Source organism: Cheilinus undulatus, linkage group 8, assembly GCF_018320785.1.
Source record: "Cheilinus undulatus linkage group 8, ASM1832078v1, whole genome shotgun sequence".
NCBI lineage: Eukaryota > Metazoa > Chordata > Actinopteri > Labriformes > Labridae > Cheilinus > Cheilinus undulatus.
The window spans coordinates 35,146,593-35,171,485 of NC_054872.1; the positions used below are offsets into that span (position 1 = coordinate 35,146,593).

Below are 24,893 nucleotides of genomic sequence, written 5' to 3' on the forward strand. Positions count from 1 at the left end.
TTGCCTTTACCACCATAGTCGTAAACAGAAATGCATACAAATGCTTATAATCTTTAGAAGCTGATTTTTGTACCATTTTTCTCAAATTAAAAACCTTAACAGGACTAAAAACATGGAAGATATATTTATTTTCATGCTGATACAAACTTGCCTTTGATTATGAACATTTGTTTTTTACTAAAAAAAACATGATTTGCATGGTTTGCATGTTTTTACTTTTGTGTAGCTGAGTATTAAAGCATCAGAGCACACATATATGTGATACTTATTAGAAATACTGTTATACAACGAAAGTAAACAGTTAAAATGGTTAAAATGCCCACTGTGAAAAGTAACTACCTACACAGATATTGGCACGGAAATAAAAAAAGTAATGATTTTAAATAAAATCCTGTGGATTTATTAAACAATCAGTTTGCATCATGCTTTCAGTCCTATCTTTCACTGTTATGGACATGCATGTTTGACTGTCACATTTTTAATATTAACCTGCAGATAAACTATCATCAATAAATGTTGTGCTTTCAGTCACAGAGTCTGGGCCAACGCTGCAAGTCCAAAGGAGCTTCCACACAGCTCAGGTCTATGGGTTATAATGCTATCAAGGCTGAACTATGCTCCCTTTGTATCATGTTTCACCTTATCATCTGACTCCACTGTCACAGCAGAATGAGCAGATCATTTTAAAAGAACATACTGAGTGTTAGCTGATGCTTACTTGACTTTGTAATCATTGTAATCATGAACTTAAATATTCCTACACAATTTTGGATAGAACCTGTTATCTTCACTCATCTCATTAATGTGCTGCATAAAGCACAATCATACAACATTATATAATCAGGCTCATTATTTATTGCTTGATCTGATTATTTATCACATCAGTATCTTTGAATGTGACCACATTTGGTCAATAAAGGGGGCAGGGCCACATCAAGGTCACCACGTGTACATGTTGACCGAAGTCTGCTGAAGTGCGTCACAGCAGCCTTATAAAGAGGAACACTCTTCAGTGCCCACACACACTCGATTTTTTTTTCTTCTCTGAGACGGAAAAAAAGGTATGTCTGAATCCATTAGCATCACTGCTGTAGGACTGAAAATGACTTTTTTTTGTTTGAACAGATATTCAACTTGCTCACTGACTGAACTACAATCTGCTGTGCCTTGTTTCTTTATGTTAATATCATGGCAGCTTTATATATTATAGCCTTTACATCATAAAGGCCCAGGCACGAAGGGAGCTGTCCAGTCTCTGTGGTGCTGAAATCTCAGGGTTATTATTAGTAAGAGAGAAAAGCTAAAGCTTGCACTGCTCATTTTGTCCTGATTTTTTTTTTACTGTGCTTATAGCAATAAATAACCAACATTTTTTATCTCTGTCACCGCTCTTTAGAGAGAGACACATCCAAGATGAGACTGTTCCTTGCAGTAGCCGTGCTGATGCTGGCTTTCATTGCATACACGGGTAAGGCCAAGTCCTTTCCAAACTCCAACCCTGAAAGCATCCCTGCTTTGTTTCTTTGATCATTCTTCATTGCTGTGAAACTTTTTGTCAATCTCTGCAGAGGCCCAGGAGGAGACATTTGAGGAGAAGATGACCAATTTTGGCAATCAGATGACTGAGTTCTTCAGAGGTGTTGTTGAGAGGGCTAATGCTGGCATCGAAGACATGAAAAACAGTCAAGCTGTAACAGATGCAAGGTGAGCAGAGGGACAAACAAACATACACACAAGCACAATAAAGCAAATTCAACTGTGAATTTGTGTAATACTCCTTTTCTTTAATCTCCTTCTCAGATCCTGGGCTGAGAAGTTGTCTGAAAGGTTGATGAATAATTTTCAAAGACCCGGCCAGTAAACAAATGAACAGCTGACTTCTCCACCACCTAACCCCACCTCTGACGCCTTGACACATCATCAGCCAACATGACAACATTGTTACATGGCCGCTTTAAAGAAGTTTTATTTGTCCTAATTTGACTATCATAATTTGAAAGCAATAATGTGAAAGAGATTTTAAGATATTGAATAATAAAGATGTTTTTGTATGAAACTGTCTGCATTATTTTTCAGCTATTCTATCAGTGTGGTAGCCGTATCTTATATGATCACTGCTCTTAATTTCAGTTTTAACAGTTGGGAAACAATTGAAAGAAAGAAAGAAACTGAAAAAGTCTTAAACTTCAATGATTTATTGAAAATTATCAAATATTTCTTTGATTATTATAAAGAACAGGCCATTTTAATGCAAATAAATACAAAGTTTGCTTTTTTCAATAGAGCATAACTGATTTATTACCAACACACTAATCAAGCATTTCACCCTTATTGTAAAGACAGCAAAAAAAATAAACATAGGGAAAGGGGAAAAAATATTTCAAAACTCAGAAACTAGATCTCACCATAGAAAATGTGTCATTTATCTTAAAAATTAAAACAGATGAACTGGGGAAATTTTAAAATCCAAAAATAGAAGAATTTCATCGCAGTTTGTTATTATAATTCAAATTAATCTGTGTTTTATTGCAATCAAAACTGATCACTGTTGATGAAGAAAGCCCCTTCCCTCCTTTGAAAGAAATCAAAATGACTCTCTTGGAGAAAGGGTGACAAAGATTGGGCCTGGAGAGAGCAGATTTAAACACATCATGATGTTGTATTAAACTGAAAAAAAGAGAACAAACCACATTATTTAGTAAATTTCATAAACATGCTTGAGGTCATTAAATAGCAGAGATGAACAAGTCCATGCAAGAGACTTGACAACATCCATGTCTGCTTAATCTGATCATTGATTTTCAGTCATGGCAGCAGAATCGGACATGTACTAATTTATCTGTGTGCAGAGCTGTATCAAAGGGCAAGTGCCAGCATGACTGCCCTTCTGGCGTTTCACAACAGCTGTGCTAAAGTCACTGTTTATGCTGGGTTAATGATCCACAGTGTGTCTCAGTTCATTGAAATCTGTTCCTCAGAAGAGGACGGAGAGACAGGGGTCAGCAGTTGGAGTGAAAGTCCCACACTAACATATTCTGATGATGTGCAGTGCCAATAAATAGTATTCACCCCCTTGGATGTTTTGCCCTTTTATTGATTTCATGAATGAATCATGGTCAATATAATCTGGCCTTTTGACAAAAAAAACCTCTTTAATGTCAAAGTGAAAACAGATCTTTACAAATGAATGTCAATTAAATAAAAAATTGTAAGGTAAAATAGAAATTTCAAAAATATTCACCCCATTTAAAGTGACTGACCTAATTCAACAGAGGTCCAACCACTGGTGCTAGTAGTCTCACAATGAGTGAAATGGGGATCACCTGAGTGCAGCAAATGTGTCTCAGATGATTGTAGTATAAATCCATCTGTGTCTGGGAGGTTCACTCATTGGTTAATCAGTATTCCAGGCTACTATAACACCATGAAGACAAAAGAACACTCCAAGCAACCCAGAAAGAAGGTTATTGAAAAGTATGTCAGAGGATGGATGCAAAAAACATTACAAGGCACTGAACATCCCCCGGAGTTCAGTGAAATCCATCATCAGGAATATATATATCACACATGTAAATTTTGCTATATCAGGCTGTCCTCACAAACTGAGTGACTGTGCAAGGAGGAGACTAGTGAGCAAGGCCACCATGACACCTTTGACTACTCTGAAGGATTACAAGCTTAAGCAGCTGAAGTAGAGACTAGCATACAACAACTGTCGCCTTGGTTCTTCACCAGTCAAAGCTCTATGGGAAAATGGCAAAGTGAAAGCCACTACTGAGGAAACTTCCTATTAAATCTCAACAAGAATTCACCAAAATCCATTTGGGAGACTCCACAGTCAAGTGGGAGAAATTTCTTTGGTCTGATGAGACAAAAATGGTGCTGTCTGGCTGTCAGACAAGATGCTATGTTTGGCAGACACCAAACACTACATCACCACAAACACCCTTTGGAGCATGGTGGTGGCAGCATCATGCTATCGGGGTGCTTCTCAGCAACCAGTCCTGGAAGGCTTGTAAAGATAGAAGGGAAAATGAACACGGCAGAATATCTGATTCAGTCTGCAAGAAAACCACGGCTTGGGAGAAGATTTCTTTTCACAAGACGATAACCTGAAGCATACAGCAAGAGCTACACAGAAATGGTTTAAAGACAACAAGGTGAATGTTCTGGCAATGAACAGGGTGATAAATAGCAGTGATTTATTCATTTTTTCTTTATATCAGATACATTTATTTTATGTTATTTAACCCTTATTTAACCAGATAAAGATCCATTGAGATCGAGATCTCTTTTAAAATGGAGTTACAAGGTTTCTTTCAACCACTAAAGTTTTTAGTGTGAACTTGTTTGTCCAACATAGTGAATTTTGGAAATCCTTTTAAACTTCTAATTGTAAGTGTTAGCCTCTCCAAGCTTAAATATATTGCCACATGAAAACAGGCATTCAACCATAGATTGTATATTAAGATGGACATTGCAACCATGCATGAAGTGAAGCCAAAAGACAGCCCCACTGACCAGCTGCAGTACATTAACACTGCCTCCACAGTGATAACAAATTGGATGTGTTCAAAAAGATAGATATCATGATGATATCCAAGTGTTCATCTTTCTGAGACAGTTTGCTATGAAAAATTGATATAAAAAAGAGAAAAAGTTCAGTCATGGCCGACAGCTCTGTTGACAAATACAGCTTCTGACCATATCTCTATTGAGTAAGCATAGATGGGCGAGAAAATGTAGCAAACAGTAACAGCACAGTCAGAAATCTCCCCATCCTTTACAAAGTCTCTGTTCCAGACCAACAAAAATCTGTTCTGCTTTAGACTACACTGATCTGAACTCCTCAGTTTCATCCAGAAGAATAATGGAGCCACCATGATACTGCATGGCAGGCTTTCAGTCATTTATTCCTTTGTCCAAAGTAAAGTGTATCTGAGTAAGAAGATTGAGACAGGAGGAAACATCAGTAAGTGCAGAAAAATGAAGCAGGTGCTGCCATGCAGTGCTAGAGGCTATTCACAGGGTGTATGGAAGCTTAACAACAGCAAGGAGACAACTAATCATTAACGTGAGACCTCTCATCATCATCATCAATTACACTGTCTCCATCAACAAGTATTGGTAGTGCTGGGTTGTTCACTAAAGCTGGGCGTAAAACTTTCAGTAGTAGAACGGGACAAAGTGAGCCAACTGAATTTGGGAGACTCAGTCTACCAAGAGAGGAGAAGAGCGGAGCTCATTTGCCTAAGCCTTGAGGCCCCTTTGGTTCACGAGGCCTCAAGCAATTGTCTACTTCTGAACAAAAGCCCATGGAGAGGATAGTACAGTGTAGAAAGTCAGGGAGAGAGAGGGAAATGACAAGCGTATAAGGAGCCACAAGTCAGACCTAAACCTGCTTTACCCACTTGGGCGAACAGCCTCCATACATGGAGCATGGCCTCACCGCCAGACCATCTGTGCCCCACCTTTGCCTAATTTTTAAATGCTATGAACTTTTTTTTTGCTGGACAATGGGAGGCTGCTGACATTCAGGGACACAGACAGAGACACATGCCAACATCTTGGACTCTACAGCAATGTACAGATGTTTAAAAACCAAACAGACAATCTAAAAAACACAAATAACGCTCTTGATCCCCTTTGTTTGGACAGCTGTGAGATCATGTAAGTACAACATAGTTATGAACCCAAATCCCTGCATAAGTTCAGAACATGAAGAGCTGGGGTAAGAACATTGATTTTGTGCTGGACTCTGCTTGTTAAAATCCTTGGCTGGGCTCAAAGTGTTTATCTTTTTCATCCGCCTCCGCTCTGTAACATCCCATATCTCTGCTGCCTGGACACAGACTTTGACTGACCTGAACACACAACAGCAGCAGCCAAGTGGGATAAAGTGCCCAAAAGAGATGATCACAATGAAAGGAACAAGAGGTCTTCACAGACATTCAACACAGTTTTACTAATAGGTGAAGGTAGGCAGCTGCCTAGGCCCTCGTGCTTCTAGGGGCCTTGAAATATAGCTATAGGTGTGCATTAAATACCAACATAGGTTTTGATTTTCCAAAAAGTCTCTGAGGAGGGTCCAGATCCAGGCCCCTCCAAAAGCCCAAAATGTCCTCTTATCAAGCAAATCATGGTTGGGGAGTACACCTTTGACATATTTAAACAATGAACAGCTGGATTAATGTGTGGTTTAAATGGCATAAAATGCATAAATCTTTATGATTCAAAGTAGAAGAAAAGACATGGCCCCGATAGTGGGAATGCCTGGGGAAGAGCAATGATATTTTAGTAAACCTAAATAACAAAATAAAACTAAAATGTAAATGTAAATGTGTGCTTACAAAACCAGCAAATAAAATTGAAAATGAAGGACAAAATATCCCGTTTTAGTCTTTGAAACCAGCATACCGACTGACATTAACACCCCAGTGTTCCAAAAAGTCATCAGTACATCAAATTTTATCAAATTTGAATTGCACGGTGTTAATTGTTTGTGACCCTTTTGGGCCTTGCCCTGCATAAACATCACAGAGGCCTACTGTATTTCTAAAAAACAAAATCAACAGAAAAGCTATTAAAACTGAACTGAAATGAAATATTTTTGCAGAATAAATACTTAACTAGACTCAAAAACCAACTAGATGCAACAAAAGCTGAAAACAAAAAGTAAAAACAAGATAGGGTAAAAAATGGTAACACTTTACTTTAGTGTGTCTGATTACCCTGTAATTTGTAAGTTGTAATAAGTGAAATCATCTATTTATTTCTTAAGACTAAGGTGGCAGTTACCTAGAAATGCCTTATTTATTATAACTTGCCATTTTACCAAGTTATAATTTGGAAATATGGTGATTTTAAGGAATTTCATTATGACAGTTATTCAGGGAGGATTCATTTTACTTAACTGGTCCAAAATAAAGAAATTACCTGGAAATTATCAAACGGTTTATACAGAAACTGTTCATCTTATTTCTAATAATTTACTTGGTAAAATAGCAGATAATTACAGAGAACTGACACAATATTACAAGGGTTAGGGGATGAGGGTTAGGGTTGGGATAAAATACCACCTAATTAATGGTGAATTGCCAAACTATTAGGTTATAATTAGAGGGCTAGGGTGAAATAACACTTATAAAAAAATGCCTCAATATTAGAAGGGTTAGGGTTAGAGGGTTGAAGAGTTAGGGTTATGATTGGAGGGTTAGGGTAAAATAACACAACGCCCAATAAACAAGACATTGCCACAGTATTATGATGGTTAGGATCAGGATTGGGGGATTGAGTTGAAATACCATCTAATTATTAGAAAATGCAACAAATTCACAAGGGTTAGGGTTTGGTTTAGAGGGTTAGGGTAAAATACCAGCTAATAAGTAGAGAATGCAAAAATATCACATGGGTTTGGGTTAGAGTAAAATACCACTTAATTACCAGAGAAAGCTACAATATCATGAGGAATTGCTTGATAATTAATACATTTTACTGGATAAAAACTTTCTTAATATTGCTGAGTTATTACTTGGTAAAATTCTAATTTATAACAAAATACAGTATTTACATCTTATTTTTGAGAAATTACTAGATAATTACACTTAACCACTATAAAATTACGTGGTTATTAGGGAACACTTATGCTACTATAAAGACAAATTCAAAATCAAAAACCATCATAACCGTAGTGTAGAGACATGTTCAAACATTTCGATGTGGTGTGTTATAGGTAAGCTGGTCTTCTGAGAACTGATTAAGTACTTTTGGACTTTTATTTGGGCATCAGTATTTCAGGACTTGGTATGCTCTGTAGTTGTATTGCGTTGTTACCACAAAAAAAGGATGCTTCAAAATATTTGGTTCACTGGTTTGACCGCTTTTAGCAAAATGGGGAAGGGCTTCATATTCATCTGTACCGCGAGTCTCTGAATGGATTTATTTTGATGATAGGTAAAATTCAGATTCTTTGGCATGAATATGTTGTCCATGGCATTTCAGTCATTCCTATAGATGACTCCATCATTGTTTAGGCTACTGATGATTTAATATTTACTGTTGAAGCAGAAAAATGAAATAAAGTAGGAAAGAGCAATATGAGGGGAAATGATAAAGATAAACATTTAAACCATGATATAAAGATAATGTATCACCCTGCTTCACTCTGTTGAAGATGTTCAGGTCGAAAGTTGAAGGCAGAAATCCCAGCATGCATTGCTCTGCCATCTGCACATTGTATCTAAACTGATCCTGGCTGACTGACCTGGTGAACTCTCTTTATAATATGATTGTGACAGGCCGCTGTAGAAGGGGTGATTAGCTTGAGTTAATCTATTTCACACTATCTCACAGTGCTGCAAGAACTCATGGCTGCTTTTGAAGTTTCCAGCTGGATGAGACACATCAGTTTACCGTGAACTCTGACCCACAGGAGGGAAAAGATAGTAGTTAAACTATTTCTACATCCACTATTCAAATTAAATGTCATGTATATTTGGACTTTAAGGATGAATGTGTGTAGGTGAGTGTATGCATCAGTGTTGGGATAGTTATGCAAAATGCATCACAGATGTAAAGAAATACATCACACATTACTAGTTTTTTTTTTTTTTTTTTTTAAGTACGGAGCCACAGACATGACATGGTCAAAAAAAATTTAACTGTGTCCACATTATGGCTATAATGTATCACAAAATACAAAATACTAATTTATGGCCATGACATAAGTATAACATGCGCATGAAAATCTAATTCATGGCCACAAAGTAGGTACAATGTGCACACGAAATAATAATTAATAATATTAATATCATTGCTGGACAGCTGGGTAAGCGAATCGAGCTCACCTTCTCTAAGGTCTATGGTAGAGGCAGTAGAGGGGCTAAAGCTACACAATGGACAGGGATAGTATGATTGAATTTTATTTTAGGCATTCATTCCGAGCCTAAAATAAAATTCAATCTACCTTAGACCTTAGAGAAGGTGTGCTTGATTTGTGTACCCAGCTGTCCAGGAATGGTATTAATATTATTAATTAGTTTTTCATGCGTACATTATACCTACTTCGTGGCCACAAATTAGTATTTCGTGCGCTCGTTATACTCATTTCCTGGCCACATATTGGTATTTTGTGGCCACAATTTAATATTTCATGGCCACAAAGTAGTATTTTGTGGCCATGAATTAGTATTTCATGTGCACGTTATAGCTATATTGTGGCCACAACTTAAATTTTTTTTGACTATGTCATGTCTGAGACTCAGTAAAAAAGTAATACATTACATTACTTGAACGCACAGTATGTCAGTTCCACCACCATGGGCTCTCAGTCATAATAATAGCAAGAGATGTAGGGCAGAGGCATAGCTCAGCTCATTAAATGTAATTACTAAAAAGTGGAGCTGTTGGCATTAATCACAATTCATTATGGTTCATAATTAGTTATTTTTAAATAGTGATAAATCTCATGCTCTATTGTTCCTTTCAGTACATTTTAATTAAACCACTGCAACGCCTCCCTGCAGCCACAGTGACATAAAGTACCTCACGGCTTCTAAATTAATTTCACCTTGAAAAAAGAAAATAAAAAATCGCGCAGTCTCTTCAGTGGACAAGTCAACAGTCATTTGCTCAGTGTGTTATCATACATTTACCTTTGCTTTTAAATTCATAACAGGTTCCTTTTTCTGTGGTTGAGTTAAGGTCATAATCTTCAATCTACCCAAAGTTTCTTATTTTCTTTCAAAATAAAGGTCTTTGTCCGAACAGGAAGTTAATTACCCTTAATTGAAGAGAGTACAAAGATCCTAATGTAACAAAACAGTAAAAACAGCTTTAAATGCAAATAGTGGAATTTCAAAATGCAGCAAAAACAGAGATGATGATCTACTATAGAAAATTCTGAGATCATTGTTAACATTTTTAAATAATATTACATCTCCATCACAGAGTGAACCAAAGTTTTGATTTCACAAATGAGTTTCACATAATGAGGGAGAAAAACTTTTATATTGCAAGCTTCACACCAAGGTTATAATAGCTTTGTTTTTTTCATTGGTTTTTATTTTATTTCATTCAGTTTAGGTTTAATGAGATTTTACTACTGGTTTGTTAGTTTAGTTTTATTCTGCAAAAATGTTTCGTTTTCTGTTAGTTTTTATTTGTTTTAGTGTTTGTTGTAATTTTTTTTCAGATACATGTCAGGGCTGAGTTTACATCATACATTTTAAAACCATATTCAAACAGGCTACTCTTCCCTTATCATTTCATTTGTTTAAAGATGATGATTGAGTACAACTCCAGACATAAAACTGCCACTGTGTGAAGTCATAACCAATCAGTTCACACCATTTTTTACTCCCCAGTCAGTATGGTTGTGTCAAAGACTAAAACTGAGGATATTTCATCTCTATTTTTATTTTATTTTAGTTAGTTTTGTAAATGCATCATACAGTTTAAGCTAGCTTTCATTTTTTGGTAAACCTTAATTTTTATTTAGTTTCAGTTAACTAAAATGATTTTTGAATTTTAGTTATTTAGTTAATCTTAGTTAACTTTAATAACCGTGCTTCTCACAGAGCATTTTGAGATTGTTTGTAATGTGCAATAGGGAACTTTTGACAGCTTTTCTCCCCTCATAATGTTTATTTAGTTCATTAAAAATGGTCAGTTTACTGTTTGGTATATACACCATATGGAGTGTAGTTTACTATTAATCAAACTTTACTTGGCACCTTTTAAATAAATTCAGTTGCAGTCAGGTTGAGTACAAAGTGACTGACGAAAAGGTAAAATGGTAATTTAGTTCAGAATCATTTAATTTTGAATTAATGTAGACATTCCAGTGCAAAATGTCTACATATTGCAACTTTGATAACTAGTTATATTACTTTTACATTATTCCGTCGCATCACCTGCAGTGCCTATTTGCATCAGCACCAAGCAAAAAGCTAACATAAGCCCACATCAATAAAAATACTTAATTTCATGAGGAAATACACAAGATCTTTCTTTCATTCTCTTTGCACAAATGTCAGACAAGTTTTGAGCAGCTGCACATGAAAAAGTTTGGTTGGGTTAGACAGAGGGTTGAAGAACTTAAACATCAATGCAAGTAAAGATACAATAATTTAGTGAACAACAGTGATGAGTCACTCATTTAGCCATGGTAAAAGGTTACATTACAGATAAATGTAATCTAATTACAGTCACCCAAACATGAATGCGCAAGTGCATGCATGAGTGTTTGTGAAGGTGTGATCATGCTCATCAGATGACGTCTGCCTGCTGTCCCCCCCTATATCATCGTGTCCAGATGTGAGCTCCGAGTTACAGACAACCGGTCCTTCAGAGAAGACTGTCACTTCTTGGATCTGTACGACCAACTCAGCAGCAGGTAATCATCCTACAGCAGACTTTATTGAAGCTTTATTTAACACTCAGATATTTGACTCTGACATTGGATTTCTTCAGTTCGATTAACTCAGTTTTCCTCGCCTTACACTGAAATTTTCAGTTTGAAGAGCAGAGAGTTTATTATGATACTTGAAGAAGGTATTTTTTCTGATTTTCAGAGATGAATGCCAAGTATGTTGTGGCACTGATCCTCGCTCTGCAGGGTAAGAAAACAAACTCATGCAATCTGAATTTTCAGCTGACTCATAAGGTTTTATCTAAAAAATTTTTCTTTCGAGGGAACTAGAAATGTTTTGTTAGAATCAAATGTGCTGTCATGATGAAACAAGCTCAATCCTAGAGCTGACTCTTTCACACCACAAGAAAACTGAGCACATGGCATTTTAACCTTGAACACTGGTTTGATAATAAGTCATCAAATAATGATAAATGAAGAATAGCTGATATGACAGTCAATTACCAAGACAGAAACTGAGAAAAGAAGAGCAGCTTCAATTTGGGACATCCATACAGAAAAGGGTTGCTTTTTATTCTCTATACAAAACTTGATGAGGATGTTTTCTTCCAGTCTCCATGAGCCTGTGTGACATTCCCGAACCATCGGAGGAGCTTGTTCAGAAGTATAACCGATTGAAAGCTACGTTCCTCAGCAGGATAATGAACCTTTATAACAAGGCACACGCAGCTGCCAGTCCTGTGGTGGACAGTGTGGGACAAAACGACCAGACATCAGCTCTTAAAGAATACGTGGAGGACCTGCAGGGAAAACCAGAGACCCAAGCTCTTGTTAAGCTGATCACGTAAGTGGATTATCAGGTTGCTAATTTCAAAGAAATATGGCAAAAGTAACTACATATGCCAAGAAGAATGACCTTAATGTTTATTAATTTGTTGAATTTTAACTTAAAGAGAAAAACACAAGTCATCTCCTGGTGTAGAGCCTAGTGATGAATCCTGTTACTGTTTTAAATAATTTTTTATCTTTGACTCACACAGTGACCTGACCCAGGAGGCAACCCCCATAGTGGACAAGGCCCGTTCAGCGATACTTGGTCTGTACGAAAAGCATTTGCGTCCAGAGTACGGTCAGACACTGGACGATCTAATCACCAAGACGATCACACCTTTCCTGAACAAGTACTTTCCTGCTGCTAAGCAGTGAAGAAGACCAACCGTCTGTCAGCAGCATGCATTAGTTGATACGTCATAGAAAGTGATAAATGTTAGACAGAAGGGAACAATGCACAAAGCAAATACCATCCTTTGCCTCTTTTCAAGTTAAAAGCCTTGATGAATCATGCAAAGTGAAAAGCAAGGCAAACATGTCAACACCATGTATGCAGATTGTGCATGTGTAGTATTATGTGTTTGATTCACTAACCAAAGTGAGACTGTGAGTGTTTGTGTGCGAGTTTGTTCATTAAAACAAACTGAATACTATTTAAGATGTATTTCTTCATTGAGATATTGAACATTTTCATCACATGTGCTCTGAAAAAAATAGAAAACAATGTAAAACTTTATTACATGAGCAGGAACTCTCCTGACTCCACTCCTCATTACATAAATAAGGTTGTGAAGTTATTTAAGACTCTATAGGAACAGAAAAATAAATTTTTCCTGAATTGCAGCACACTTTAAGGTCCTTTAGTGACTCTAGTGGAGCTGTACCTTTCATCATGGGCAGAGCTATGGGGTGGCTTACAGGGTTGAAGCCCCAAATGTTTTCTCAAAAGCCCAGAATCTCCAGAAAACGAACGCTAGAAACTGTAAGGTATTTCATGTCCTTTTAAAAGATTTCACCCAATAAGACATTTACACCAAATTCCAATCTACTGTATTACGTAGCGTAAATTGAAAAGAATAAAAGCAAAGAAACTGGCAGTTTTTGCCACTTTTTCAGAAGCAAGAGTGAAAATCATTGATATCTACCATGTTTTAGTATGTTTACTGACTGATGAAGACAGTTTCAGTGCAACTGGATATTAGGAATAATATCCAATGAGATGTATATAGCTTGGTGTTTTAGATGCGGCCCATGTAAATGGGTGGCCCAGGTTCAAGTCTGGCCTTTGGCCCCATTCTCTCATCCCCAATTCCAAATACAGTGCTTAACAAATTTATTAGACCACCTGTCATATTTGTCTCAGAGACCATCCAGCATCATGAAGTGCTTTAATGCAGACTCTTTCATTTTCAGTGAGCTCTCCATGTTTTACCATTTTGAACAGGAATGAGGGATTTCAAACTGAATTCACCTTTTTATACCCAAATTTAAGCAGGCTCACTGGGCCTCTCTGAAAAGTCAGAAATGAATCAAGCATAACATTCAACCACTAAAACTCATTTTTTTCTGTTCAGGAATGCAGGTAAATAACTATAATTTGACAGATTAATCAAGAAATAATAATGTGCTTTACTATTTTTTCAGTTTTTTTGTAAATCAGTAAATTTGAAAAATCATGGATAACAATAATAATTATATTTTAACATTAAAAATTTCATTTGGGTTAAAGAGCTTCTACATATTGGTGTATTAACCATTGCAGAAACATTAAAAAATGATTTTGGTAATTACTAACGCTGTTAATTTAGGGCAGCTGTGACATAAACCTTACTTTGGGTGGTGGTCTAATAAATTTGTTAAGCACTGTATACATCTCTTCTCTCTAAATAAAGGCACACAAAGCCCCCCCCCAAAAAAAACAGCTTAAAAAAAGAAATAAAATCTAACAATATAACAGCCTCCGTTATTTTGTCCCAAATAATGTACAGATGTGTTGGCTTTCAGATTGCATTCAGAATTTATTTCATCCTAAATTAGTCATGTAAATCATGAAAAATAGCACATTTTTACATTTACATTTTAAGAGACTGATTAATAAAAAAATAATGATAATTTTAGAGAATCCACATAAGGAATTGTATGGCAATAATATTAACATTTATGTTGAACTTTAAGCTTATTTTGAAATAGACAGAAGTAAGCCATATGCGGTTTGTGCAAAATGTGCATGCACTTCAAATTACGATTCACCATTACCCAGAACAGCAAACAACCTTTAAATCGAAACACAGGCACGATGATGTGAGATCTGAAGGCTCTGACAGGGCTCTACATCTGCATTAAAGCAGTAGTTTTCTAAGCTGACCGTCCCCTAGGGGGTGTCAGAGGAAACAAATCAGAAAAAGTGATTTGCTATGCTAGCCACTGCAGAGTGTATGAAGCAAAATAGAGAAATTTTTAGTACAATGGAGAGGAGGCCAATCATAGGCTGAGTAAGGGGGAGCAAACAGAATGAGCTGTGATGACAAGCAGCAGAGTCTCAGTAAACCGATTTACAACCTTAACCTTGGTGCACTGAAAGATTTGTGTTACAGTTTTACCAATTCAGGGCTCCACGGACCAATGCACTCAGATATTTGATGTAAAGATTGTGCTAAAACTACTATTAGGGGTGTAAGGATTCACAGAGGCCACTGTTTGGTTCATACCTCAGTCTTGGGGTCACAGGTTTGATTCATCGGTATGAAAGGGATAAAAAAATCCAGAATTTGTAGGCCTGATTCTGGGTTTCCCTCATTTATTACTTTAAATCTGATGGGAGAGGAGTTCATTGTTTCCAGAGAGGGAGTCAGAACCCCCCTTGGTTGCAAGACGCTGAAGGGGAGTTGCAGGATAATTTTCAATAAAAATAAGGAGAACTTTAAAAAGATTACAAGTGGCAGAAAAACATCCTTAAAATGAGTTTAATTTGAAATAAAACCATTTGTACATGATACTTTGTGTGACATTGGGGGTCCCTGGGCTCTGGTGGGTAGCTTATAGTTTTATCCTTCTCATGTTATTTAGATTTACCTGTGATTGTTGGTGCATCCTGTGAGAGACATTGCTTTTAAATTGTGGTTCAATCTAATGAAACTGACCTGGACAAAGTTGATGGTACCTCTAGAAAAGATAGAAAATAATTTGACCATAGGGGCATTTTAAACTAAGGTGTGCCCTGTACTTAGCATCACAGGTGTCTTCAAACTTGTAATCAGTCAGTCAGCCTATTTAAAGGGTGAAAGGTACTCACTGAGCTGTTGGTATCATGGTGTGTACCACACTGACCATGGACCACAGAAAGCTAAGGAGACAGTTGTCCCAGGAGATTGGAAAGAAAATGATAGACAAGCATGCCAAAGGTAAAGGCTGTAAGACCATCTCCAAGCAGCTTGATGTTCCTGTGACTAAAGCTGCTCATATGATTCAGAAGTTTCAGGTCCACGGGACTGAAGCCAACCTCCCTGAATGTGGCCACAAGAGGAAAACTGAGACGGATTATACAAATGGTAACCAAGGAGCCCAGAATAATTTCCAAACAGATTAGAGGTGAACTCCAAGCTCAAGGTAGATCAGTGTCAGAACGCACCATCCGTCGCTGTTTGAGTCAAAGTGGACTTAATGGAAGACAACCACTGTTGAAAGCAAATCATAAAAAAGCAAAACTGGAATTTGCCAAAATGCATATTGACAAGCCACAGTGCTTCTGGGAGAATGTCCCTTGGACAGATGAGACAAAACGGGAGCTTTTTGGCTTGTCACATCAGCTCTATGTTTACAGATGCAAAACTGAATCATACAAAGAAAAGAAAACTGTACCTTCTGTGACACATAGAGAAGGCTCTGTTATGTTCTGGGGCTGCTTTGCTGCATCTGGCACAGGGTGTCTTGAATTTGTGCATCGTACAACGAAATCTCAAGACTATCAAGGCATTCTGGAGTGAAATGTGCTGCCCAGTGTCAGAAAGCTTGGTCTCAGTCACAGGTCATGGGTCCTCCAATGTGATAATGACCCACAGCTAAGAACACCCAAGAATGGCTAAGAACAAAACCGTTGACTATTACGAAGAGGCCTTCTATGAGCCCTGATCTAAATCCTATTGAAAATCTGTGGAAGGAGCTGAAACACGCAGTCTGGAGAAGGCAGCCTTCAAATCTGAGACAGCTGGAGCAGTTTGCTCACAAGGAGTGGGCCAAAATACCTGTGGACAGGTGCAGAAGTCTCATTGAGAGTTAAAGAAAGTGCTTGATTGCAGTGATTGCCTCAAAAGTAAATACAGTAGTGTACTCACAAGCCATACTTAACTACAGGAAGGGTTATAATGTGCAAAACAGTTTCATTTCAATAATTTACAGATTTTATAAAATGGTAAATTCTTTGATGCACAGTGGGAGGCTGCTGATATTCAGGGACACAGACAGAAACACTCAAACATCTTGGACTCTACAGCAATGTACAGATGTTTAAAACCAAACAGGCAATATCAAAAAGTACAAATAACACTCTCGATCCCCTTTGTTTGGACAGCTGTGAGATCATGTAAGTACAACATAGTTATGAACTCAAATCCCTGCATAAGTTCAGAACATGGAGCGAGCACAGAGCCGGGGTACTGACAGGATCACATTGATTTTGTGCTGGACTCTGCTCTTTGAAATGCTTTGCTGGGCTGAATGTGTTTATCTTTTTCAGCCGCCTCCGCTCTGTACTAACATCCCATATCTCTGCTACCTGGACACAGACTTTGACTGGCCTGAACACATAACAGCTGATGCTGAGTGGGATGAAGTGCCAGATTCCAAAGGCTGCTTGGACAGCAAATAAACCCAGATATTGTTGATTTTGACAAGACATCAAGAGTTCAGGATCTAAAAGGCAACATGTCTTACCTTGGATGCTGAAATAAACAAATAAACATGCTGATAAGGCTGAAAAAAAGAGCACAGAATTAACTGGAAAAGTGGAAACTTGTTATTGACCAAAGCATGAGAAAACTTTTAAGATTGCTGACAGATTTTAGCCAAAAGTTCTGTGTTTAAAATACATATAAAACCTAAATTGACACTTGACGTTCCATTTTTGAAGCATTTTCTGTTCCTGGGGGTTTCTTATCCTTTATTTTGATAATGTTAAAATTGTAAACTAAGTCTGGATATATATCTATATTTTGTATTTATGTACATATTTTAACTTGTTGTTTGGATGTTGTTTGGATTTTTTCAACAAAACCAAGCAGAGAGAGAAAAAAACTCAATAAAAAGTCATCCGATCTGGAGCAATGGTCATCCTGTTGTGGTCATCTAATACAAATAAAGTGGCCTGATAAGACTTGCTTCATTCTAGTACTGCTGACCAGAGGGAAAGGTAAAAAATACATTTAATAGGCTTTAATAGGCAATTAAAAAGGCTTCCTATGATTGTTTCAATGTTTTTTATGGTGATTAATTTTTCAATGATTTTACTCTTGAAAATGACTGTATTGAAAGAAGTCTGAGCTGGGAGGGCAGACTATTTTAGTTTGGGCATCTCTACTGAGCTGCTTTAGCATTTTAAAGATATCATCTAGGACAAATTAACCCTTCTGATTGTGTTCCTCCTGTGTGTTTTTTTTTTGTGCCAGATGCATCTGAAAGAGCTTAGTTTCACTCTCATCTTGCTAATGCAAGGTAAGACTTTGGAGAAAATTATCTCAGACCTTTATTTACTGTGTAGCAGCTATTTCATTCCTCCTCTGCTTCACTGATAAACATCTTCCTCTGCAGCATGTGGACCACTTTCTGCCCAGACTCCAGCCACCACCACAGAACCTGACGCCCCAGGAATCCTGGAGAGACTGGCAGACAGAGTCAGGTATTTCCACAAGCACTATGCTCACCTTCTTTCAGTGGCTACTCAGCAGAAACTCAGTTAAACAAGTGTACTTATTTAATCTGTATGAAAACAAATCTAACTCCATCTTTTATAAAACTTTTATAAACTCCATTAAAGGCCTGCTTTGCTTGTAATAAGTTTCACTTCCCTGTAAATTATTTTCAGTTATCAGAATTGTAGCATCATTTGATGTGTTTGTGTTTGATTGTTGGATGTACTTTGTGACTCATTTGTGTACTTTGTCTGTCACAGAGCAGCCAAAGCTAAAGTCCAGGGATATGGGGACCTTGCAATGGGCTTTGCTGGAACTTACTATGAAGACCACATCCAACCGATGACTGACAGATACATTGGATGGGCTTCGAACATGAAGAACTCTATGTTGGAGAAGGTCCAGAGCACCTTTGATCACTACAATCCACTGAAAGCATCCGCAGCAGATGAATAAAGCCCTGCAAACTGAAGACAGGCTGATAATAAATTCATGTTCTTAACTCATAACTTGATTCTTGTCACTCTTTGCAATCTGATCATGTCTTTAAATTGATTATTCAAGATTAAAAACCACCCTCCCTGTCAGGCTTACATCAATCAGCTAGATTTGGCTGCATGGGCCTGAGTTTTTATGACAATTTTAAATAAAAGACAAAGAAGTTTTCACAAAATCTGATCTAAGATGAGCTCCAAACAAAAATGCAGTTTAAAAACAACAAAAACTCATATCAATGGCAATCTGATCTATATCTGATCTTTTTTGTAGCTGACTCATGCCATGGCATTAAAATTTACTACACACTATTAGGCATCAGTAAAGCAGGAATAGGATAAGCTTCATTCATCCTTTATAGAACATTAACTAATCTATATGTCATTTAAAGAAAAAATATAAATGCTTTATTGGAAAAAAGTGTCATTGGGAACATTCAATAATTAGTATAGGTTATAAAGGATGAGTAAACTATGAGAAAATACATAAGTCTTCTCTTTATAAACATATCTATATCAACTCATCTATTATCAACACCTCTTATCCCATTTGGGGATGAAGGGGGTCTTGAGCCAAAGCCAGCTGCCACCGGATGATATGCAGGGTACACCCTGAACTGGACATCAGTCAATCACAAAGCCAACAGACAAGCAGTCACACCCTCACCTACGGGCAATTTAGAGTCAGCAGTCCCCTTACTGCAGCATGTCTTTGTACTGTTGGATGAAGCTGAAGTATGGGAATTCTTGACCATTCTTCCAGAGGCACATTTGTGAGGTCACACACTGATGTTGGACGAGAAGGCCTGGCTCTCAGTCTCTGCTCTAATTCATCCCAAAGGTGTTCTATCAGGTTGAGGTCAGGACTCTGTGCAGGCCAGTCAAGTTCATCCTAGCCAAACTCTCTCATCCATGTCTTTATGGACCTTGCTTTGTGCACTGGTGCACAGTCATGTTGGAACAGGAAAGGGCCATCCTCAAACTGTTCCCACAAAGTTAGGAGCATGGAATTGTCTAAAATCTCTTGGTATGCTGAAGCATTCAGAGATCCTTTCATTGGAACTAAGGGGCCAAGCCCAGCTCCTGAAAAACAACCCCACACCATAATCACCCCTCCACCAAACTTTACATTTGGTACGATGCAGTCAGACAAGTACTTTTCTCCTGGCAACCGCCAAACCCAGACTTGTCCATCAGATTGCCAGATGGAGAAGCACGATTTGTCACTCCAGAGAATGCGTCTCCACTGCTTTACACCACTGCATCTGACGCTTTGCATTGCACTTGGCGATGTATGGCTTGGATGAAGCTGCTCGGCCATGGAAACCCATTCCATGAAGCTCTCTACACACTGCTCTTGAGCTAATCTGGAGGCCACATGAAGTTTGGAGGTCTGTAGCAATTGACTCTGCAGAAAGTTGGTGACCTATGCGCGCTATGCGCCTCAGCATCCACTGACCTCGCACCATCATTTTACGTGGCCTACCACTTCGTGGCTGAGTTGCTGTCATTCCCAATCACTTCCACTTTGTTATAATACCACTGACAATTCACTGTGGAATATTTAGGAGCGAGGAAATTTCTTGACTGGACTTGTTGCACAGGTGGCATCCCATCACAGTACCACGCTGGAATTCATTGAGCTCCTGAGAGCGACCCATTCTTTCACAATTAATTGTAGAAACCATCTGCATGCCAAGGTGTTTGATTTTATACACCTGTGGCCATGGAAGTGATTGGAACACCTGATTTCAATTGGATGGGTGAGTGAATACTTTTGGCAATATAGTTTATCTGTTAGGTGTCCCCGAATGATGATGAACCACTGTGATGTCACAGCAGTGCGCTTAGGCCCTGCTTCAGAGCAGGACCATTCTTGGCACAGCTTGGCATGCCCAAACTGGTGATGAAAAAGTAAATCAGCATGGCTTGATTTGGGTCAGTGGCCTAAAGTCATAGTGGAAAAGCCCCCTATACAATGTGTGATGCATTAGTATGAGAAAGGCTGGTCAATGCTTAAAGCAAACCTTTGAATCATGACACATTAGTAAATGTATCACCCTGCATGTAGTCTTAGGATGAAAGTGGAAGCAGAAATCCCAGCATGCATCTCTGTAGCATCAGCACATTGTATCTAAACTGATCCTGGCTGACTGACCTGGTGATCTCTAACCTCTAATTCTAACATGATTGTGACAGGCTGCTGTAGAAGTGAGATTAGCTTGAGTTAATCTATTTCACACTATCTCACACTGCTGCAAGAAGCCTCTAGATGAGAGTTGTTGGTTATGACACACATGCACTCTGACACGCATTTTGTATAGCATCAGAGTGCTCAGAGTGCATCGCCATATGAAACAGATAGTTACATTAGAGCAGCATTGCCTAATCCCCCTCTCACATTTCAACATGCAGTATTCAGAGTGAATGTCACGTACAGTGGACTTTGTGTAGGGTGAATGTACGTGCATACGTGCATGTGCATGCATGGGTGTGTGTAAAGATGTGTGTATGTTTGTTTGCTGTCCCCCCCTATATCATCGTGTCCAGATGTGAGCTCCAAGTTACAGACAACTGGTCCTTCAGAGAAGACTGTCACTTCTTGGGTCTGTACGTCCATCTCAGCAGCAGGTAATCATCCTACAGCAGATTCACCTCTGAAAAGACTTTTGTCATCTTTGCATTCATTTCACCACTTTATACTGAAAGGTCATATTTGGTAAGTGGAGAGGTTTTTTTTTTAATCAACACTTTAAAAAGGTATTTTTCTGTTTTTCAGAGATGAATGCCAAATACGTTGTGGCACTGATCCTCGCCCTGCAGGGTAAGAAAACAAACCTTTGCAATCTGATTTTTTGAAACTGAAGCATAAGTATGAGAAAAATAGAAAAGACTAACCACAAAAACCAGCCGATGTAACTTCTTTTTGTTGTTCATGCTTTATATCACTTAGGCCAAAAGCAAAATAGAGATGTTGCTTTCGTTACAGTCAAAATGTGTTATAATGGATCTACCATAGTCTTACAGCTAGATACTACCACAGGTGGAAAAGCTGCAGGAACTCAAGTGAAAGCACAGTTACTCTGGTCAAAATCTACTACTACTTCTAAAATCTAGAAGTAAAGTTCTACTCAAGTGAAATTAAAAAATCTTGCATGTAAGCTTTACTTAAAGTTCTGGGTTTTGACTAAGGAGCTTTACAGTAAAATCAGAATCAGCTTTGTTGACCAAGTATGCCTATGCAACAAGTAATGTGACTCTGGTTAGCTTTACTCTCAATGTACAGGAATTAAACAATGAATACAAAAATAAATAAGCTTAAGAAGTATAAACATTAAGATTAAATATGTACAAGCTCTTGTAGGTATTATTTCTGTTAAGTCCATGTGTATTGATGGCAGATGTGCAAAAGGTGCTGGGATGCTGATAAGACATGATCAGAGTATAAAACATGCAGCAATGTGGGCATTTTACCACAGAGAGCCTTCTTACTGCATTTGAGTTACAGTGAATAGATTAGTTACTTGCAACATTTAAGTACAGGTAAAAATTAAATAAGCAGTTAGTAGGATAAGTAATTAGTGCAAATATGCACATCAAGTGAAGCATTTTAACACAGATAGCCTTCTTACAGCATTGATTTATTTTAGTGCAAAATGCATGCAAGGTGAAGCATTTTACCAGCTTTCTTTCAGCATCTGAGTTACAGGGAATTCAATTATTACTTGCAGTATTTGAGTACGGTAAAGTAATTCAATTTAATCAAATTAATAATAAGTCAGGTAAGTAGATTAATGAGTACAAGTATGCATAAGAAGTGAGGCAATTTACCACTTCAGGAAGTGGTACTTCTTCCTAATCTTTCATTATAGGCAATAAAAACATGAAAAAAGTGAATAAAGTCATAACTTTATAATAAAGAAAAATGCAACAGCTATTTTTGGATGTAATGTGGAATCATCCTCTTGCTATGTGCTACCGACTGTCATATGTAGTCAAAGCCAAACATCTGTCCAGTTTCATGCTGCCAACAGAACTGTTAGACCTCCATGTTTGATTTTTTTTTACTTAGTACTTGATTCTTTTCTAAGTGTAATGAAGTAAAACACTGATCTTTAAAACTAGTCAAAAAAGTAAAGATATACAAAAAAGCAACTCAGTTACAATAATTTGAGTAAATGTAATTAGTTACTTTCCACCCCTGGCTCCTACACTCTACAACTAAACTGGACCAGAAAGCTTAAAGCTTTAAATAAAAGAATAGCTGATATTAGAGGCAATTACCAAGAGAGAAACAAAGTAACAGAGTGCAGCTTTAACTTGGAACATCCATGCAGAAAAGGGTTGCTTTTAAATTCCCTTGATACAATAATTGATGAGAATGTTTTTCTTCTTTCAAATTAACCACAGCACTGACACAACAGTACTTCATTTCTGATTTTCTTCCAGTCTCCATGAGCCTGTGTGAGGTTCCCCAACCATCAGCGGAGCTTGTTGAGAAGTATAATCGATTGAGAACAACATTCATCAGCCGAATAATGAACCTTTACGAAAAGGCACAGGCAGCTGCTGCTCCTATGGTGGAGAATGTGGGACAAAATGAACAGACAACAGCTATTAGAGAATATGTGGAAGACCTGCAGGGAAAACCAGAGACCCAAGCTTTTGTCAAGCTGGCCACGTGAGTGAATATCATGTTGCTAATATTGAAGAACTATCTCCTGAGTAACTACATATTTACAATGAAGTATGACTTCTATATATCACTTTTGGTGATGAGCCAACACTTAATCCTTCAATTGTTTGAAATACTTTCTTTTCTTTGAATCATATAGTGCCCTAGTCCAGGAGGCATCCCCCATGGTGGACAGGGCCCGTTCAGCACTACTGGGTCTGTATGAACAATATGTGCGCCCTAACTACGGACAGACGCTGGACGATGTAATCACCAACAAGATCTCGCCATTCCTGGACCAGTACTTTCCCGCTCCACAGTGAAGAAGACTGTCAGCAGCATGCATTAAATGATTCATGATAGAACGTGAAAGATTAGAAAAAGAGGAGTGATGCACAAAGAAAATACCATGTTTTGTCTCTTTTTGATTCATGCAAAAAACAAGGCAAACATGTCAACACCATGTATATGGATTGTGCATGTGTAGTATTTTGTGTTCAATTCACTAACTAAAGTGAGACTGTGTTTATTTGTGCGTTTGTTCATTAAAACAAACTGAATGCAAGTATGATGCATTTTGTCTTTGAGATCTTCAACAATTTCCACCCCATTTTGTTCATGCATGGAGTTATTATATCATAGTAGTTCATAAGCAGGAGAGCTCAGTCTACTCCTTGTAGTATAAGTTTGAAGTTAATAAAGACTGTAAAAGGAAGAGAAACTTAGTAAGCTGCAAAATTAATCATGTGCCAAAGAAATCCACTGTTTGTTAAATCGCACAATCTACAACAGGCGCATTCAATTACAAATTCAACTGGGCCAAATTTTAAAATCAAGTAATGTAGCCAGGCAGACATGTTTGATGTCCAGTAAGCAGCTGGTAATGTCAAATCTGGAACCAATACAGATCAATTTGATGAAAAATATGCACTTTTTATTCATAGTCTCCCTTTTTGATTTGGCAACATGACAAAATCACATCAAAAAGTGCATAAAAACACAACACAGCTGTATTTGAACATAACCTAAGGCAGTAGAAACATTTTTTTCACTTACTTAAAAATAGAATGAAAATCAATAGAATGAAAAATAAAATGAAATTCTGTAAATAATTATTTGGTCACATCTTAGCCAGGTATATATCAAAGTGCATAAAAACTACATTTGCACAGTTGTAGCAACAGTTGAAAGGACATGTTTTATACTTGGTATTTTGGTGCTACTTCTGTCAGCATCGCTAGCTAAGCTTCTGTAAGGCAAGAAGGCTGTGGGACTGCTGGGGGGGGGGGCTTAAGTGGTAGTGCGTCTGAGTGCAGGTGTGCCACGATTGAGAAACACTGAGGTGGCTGTGATTGAGAGGCACTGTCTGCTGTGAGGATCCAAGAGGTGAGCACTGGCTGCTGGGCATTGTGTGGCGGATGTTTCACTGGTATATGGCTGGATGAACACAGTGCACTGTAGGTAGACTGCAGAGTGTTGCATTCATGGTCTAAAATACTGTGGAAATTAATGAAAATTGGTGAAACAGGTTGCCCTCTGCACCTCTGCCATGACCACAGCCTGGGCAACCTGGGGGTTGGTTATGGGCCGCACGTGCCCCCTGGGCCACTGATTGAATT

The 24,893-nt window shown here is 37.8% G+C and overlaps 3 protein-coding genes across 4 annotated transcripts; all 3 read left to right on the plus strand.

Annotated features, from left to right (window-relative positions):
* Window positions 1-977: 977 nt before the first annotated feature.
* Window positions 978-2,056, plus strand: apoc1 (apolipoprotein C-I). The gene is made up of 4 exons (XM_041793721.1): window positions 978-1,061; window positions 1,397-1,468; window positions 1,569-1,704; window positions 1,801-2,056. Exons 2-4 carry the CDS (start codon window positions 1,414-1,416, stop codon window positions 1,859-1,861), a joined length of 252 nt encoding a protein of 83 aa, XP_041649655.1. The 5' UTR covers window positions 978-1,061; window positions 1,397-1,413; the 3' UTR covers window positions 1,862-2,056.
* Window positions 2,057-17,494: 15,438 nt separating this feature from the next.
* apoc4 (apolipoprotein C-IV) lies at window positions 17,495-18,611 on the plus strand. 2 transcript variants are annotated; one of them, XM_041793720.1, is made up of 4 exons: window positions 17,495-17,606; window positions 17,863-17,908; window positions 18,005-18,092; window positions 18,366-18,611. In XM_041793720.1, the coding sequence occupies exons 2-4, from the start codon at window positions 17,863-17,865 to the stop codon at window positions 18,559-18,561; spliced, it is 330 nt and encodes a 109-aa protein (XP_041649654.1). In that variant the 5' UTR covers window positions 17,495-17,606; the 3' UTR covers window positions 18,562-18,611. The 2 variants fall into 2 exon arrangements, with proteins under 2 accessions (XP_041649654.1, XP_041649652.1); XM_041793718.1 differs by lacking the exon at window positions 17,495-17,606 and adding an exon at window positions 17,653-17,679.
* A 2,576-nt stretch (window positions 18,612-21,187) lies between these two features.
* On the plus strand, window positions 21,188-23,597 carry apoa2 (apolipoprotein A-II). Its single transcript, XM_041794264.1, has 4 exons — window positions 21,188-21,230; window positions 21,379-21,423; window positions 23,049-23,280; window positions 23,435-23,597. The coding sequence occupies exons 2-4, from the start codon at window positions 21,381-21,383 to the stop codon at window positions 23,595-23,597; spliced, it is 438 nt and encodes a 145-aa protein (XP_041650198.1). The 5' UTR covers window positions 21,188-21,230; window positions 21,379-21,380.
* The last annotated feature ends 1,296 nt before the right edge of the window (window positions 23,598-24,893 follow it).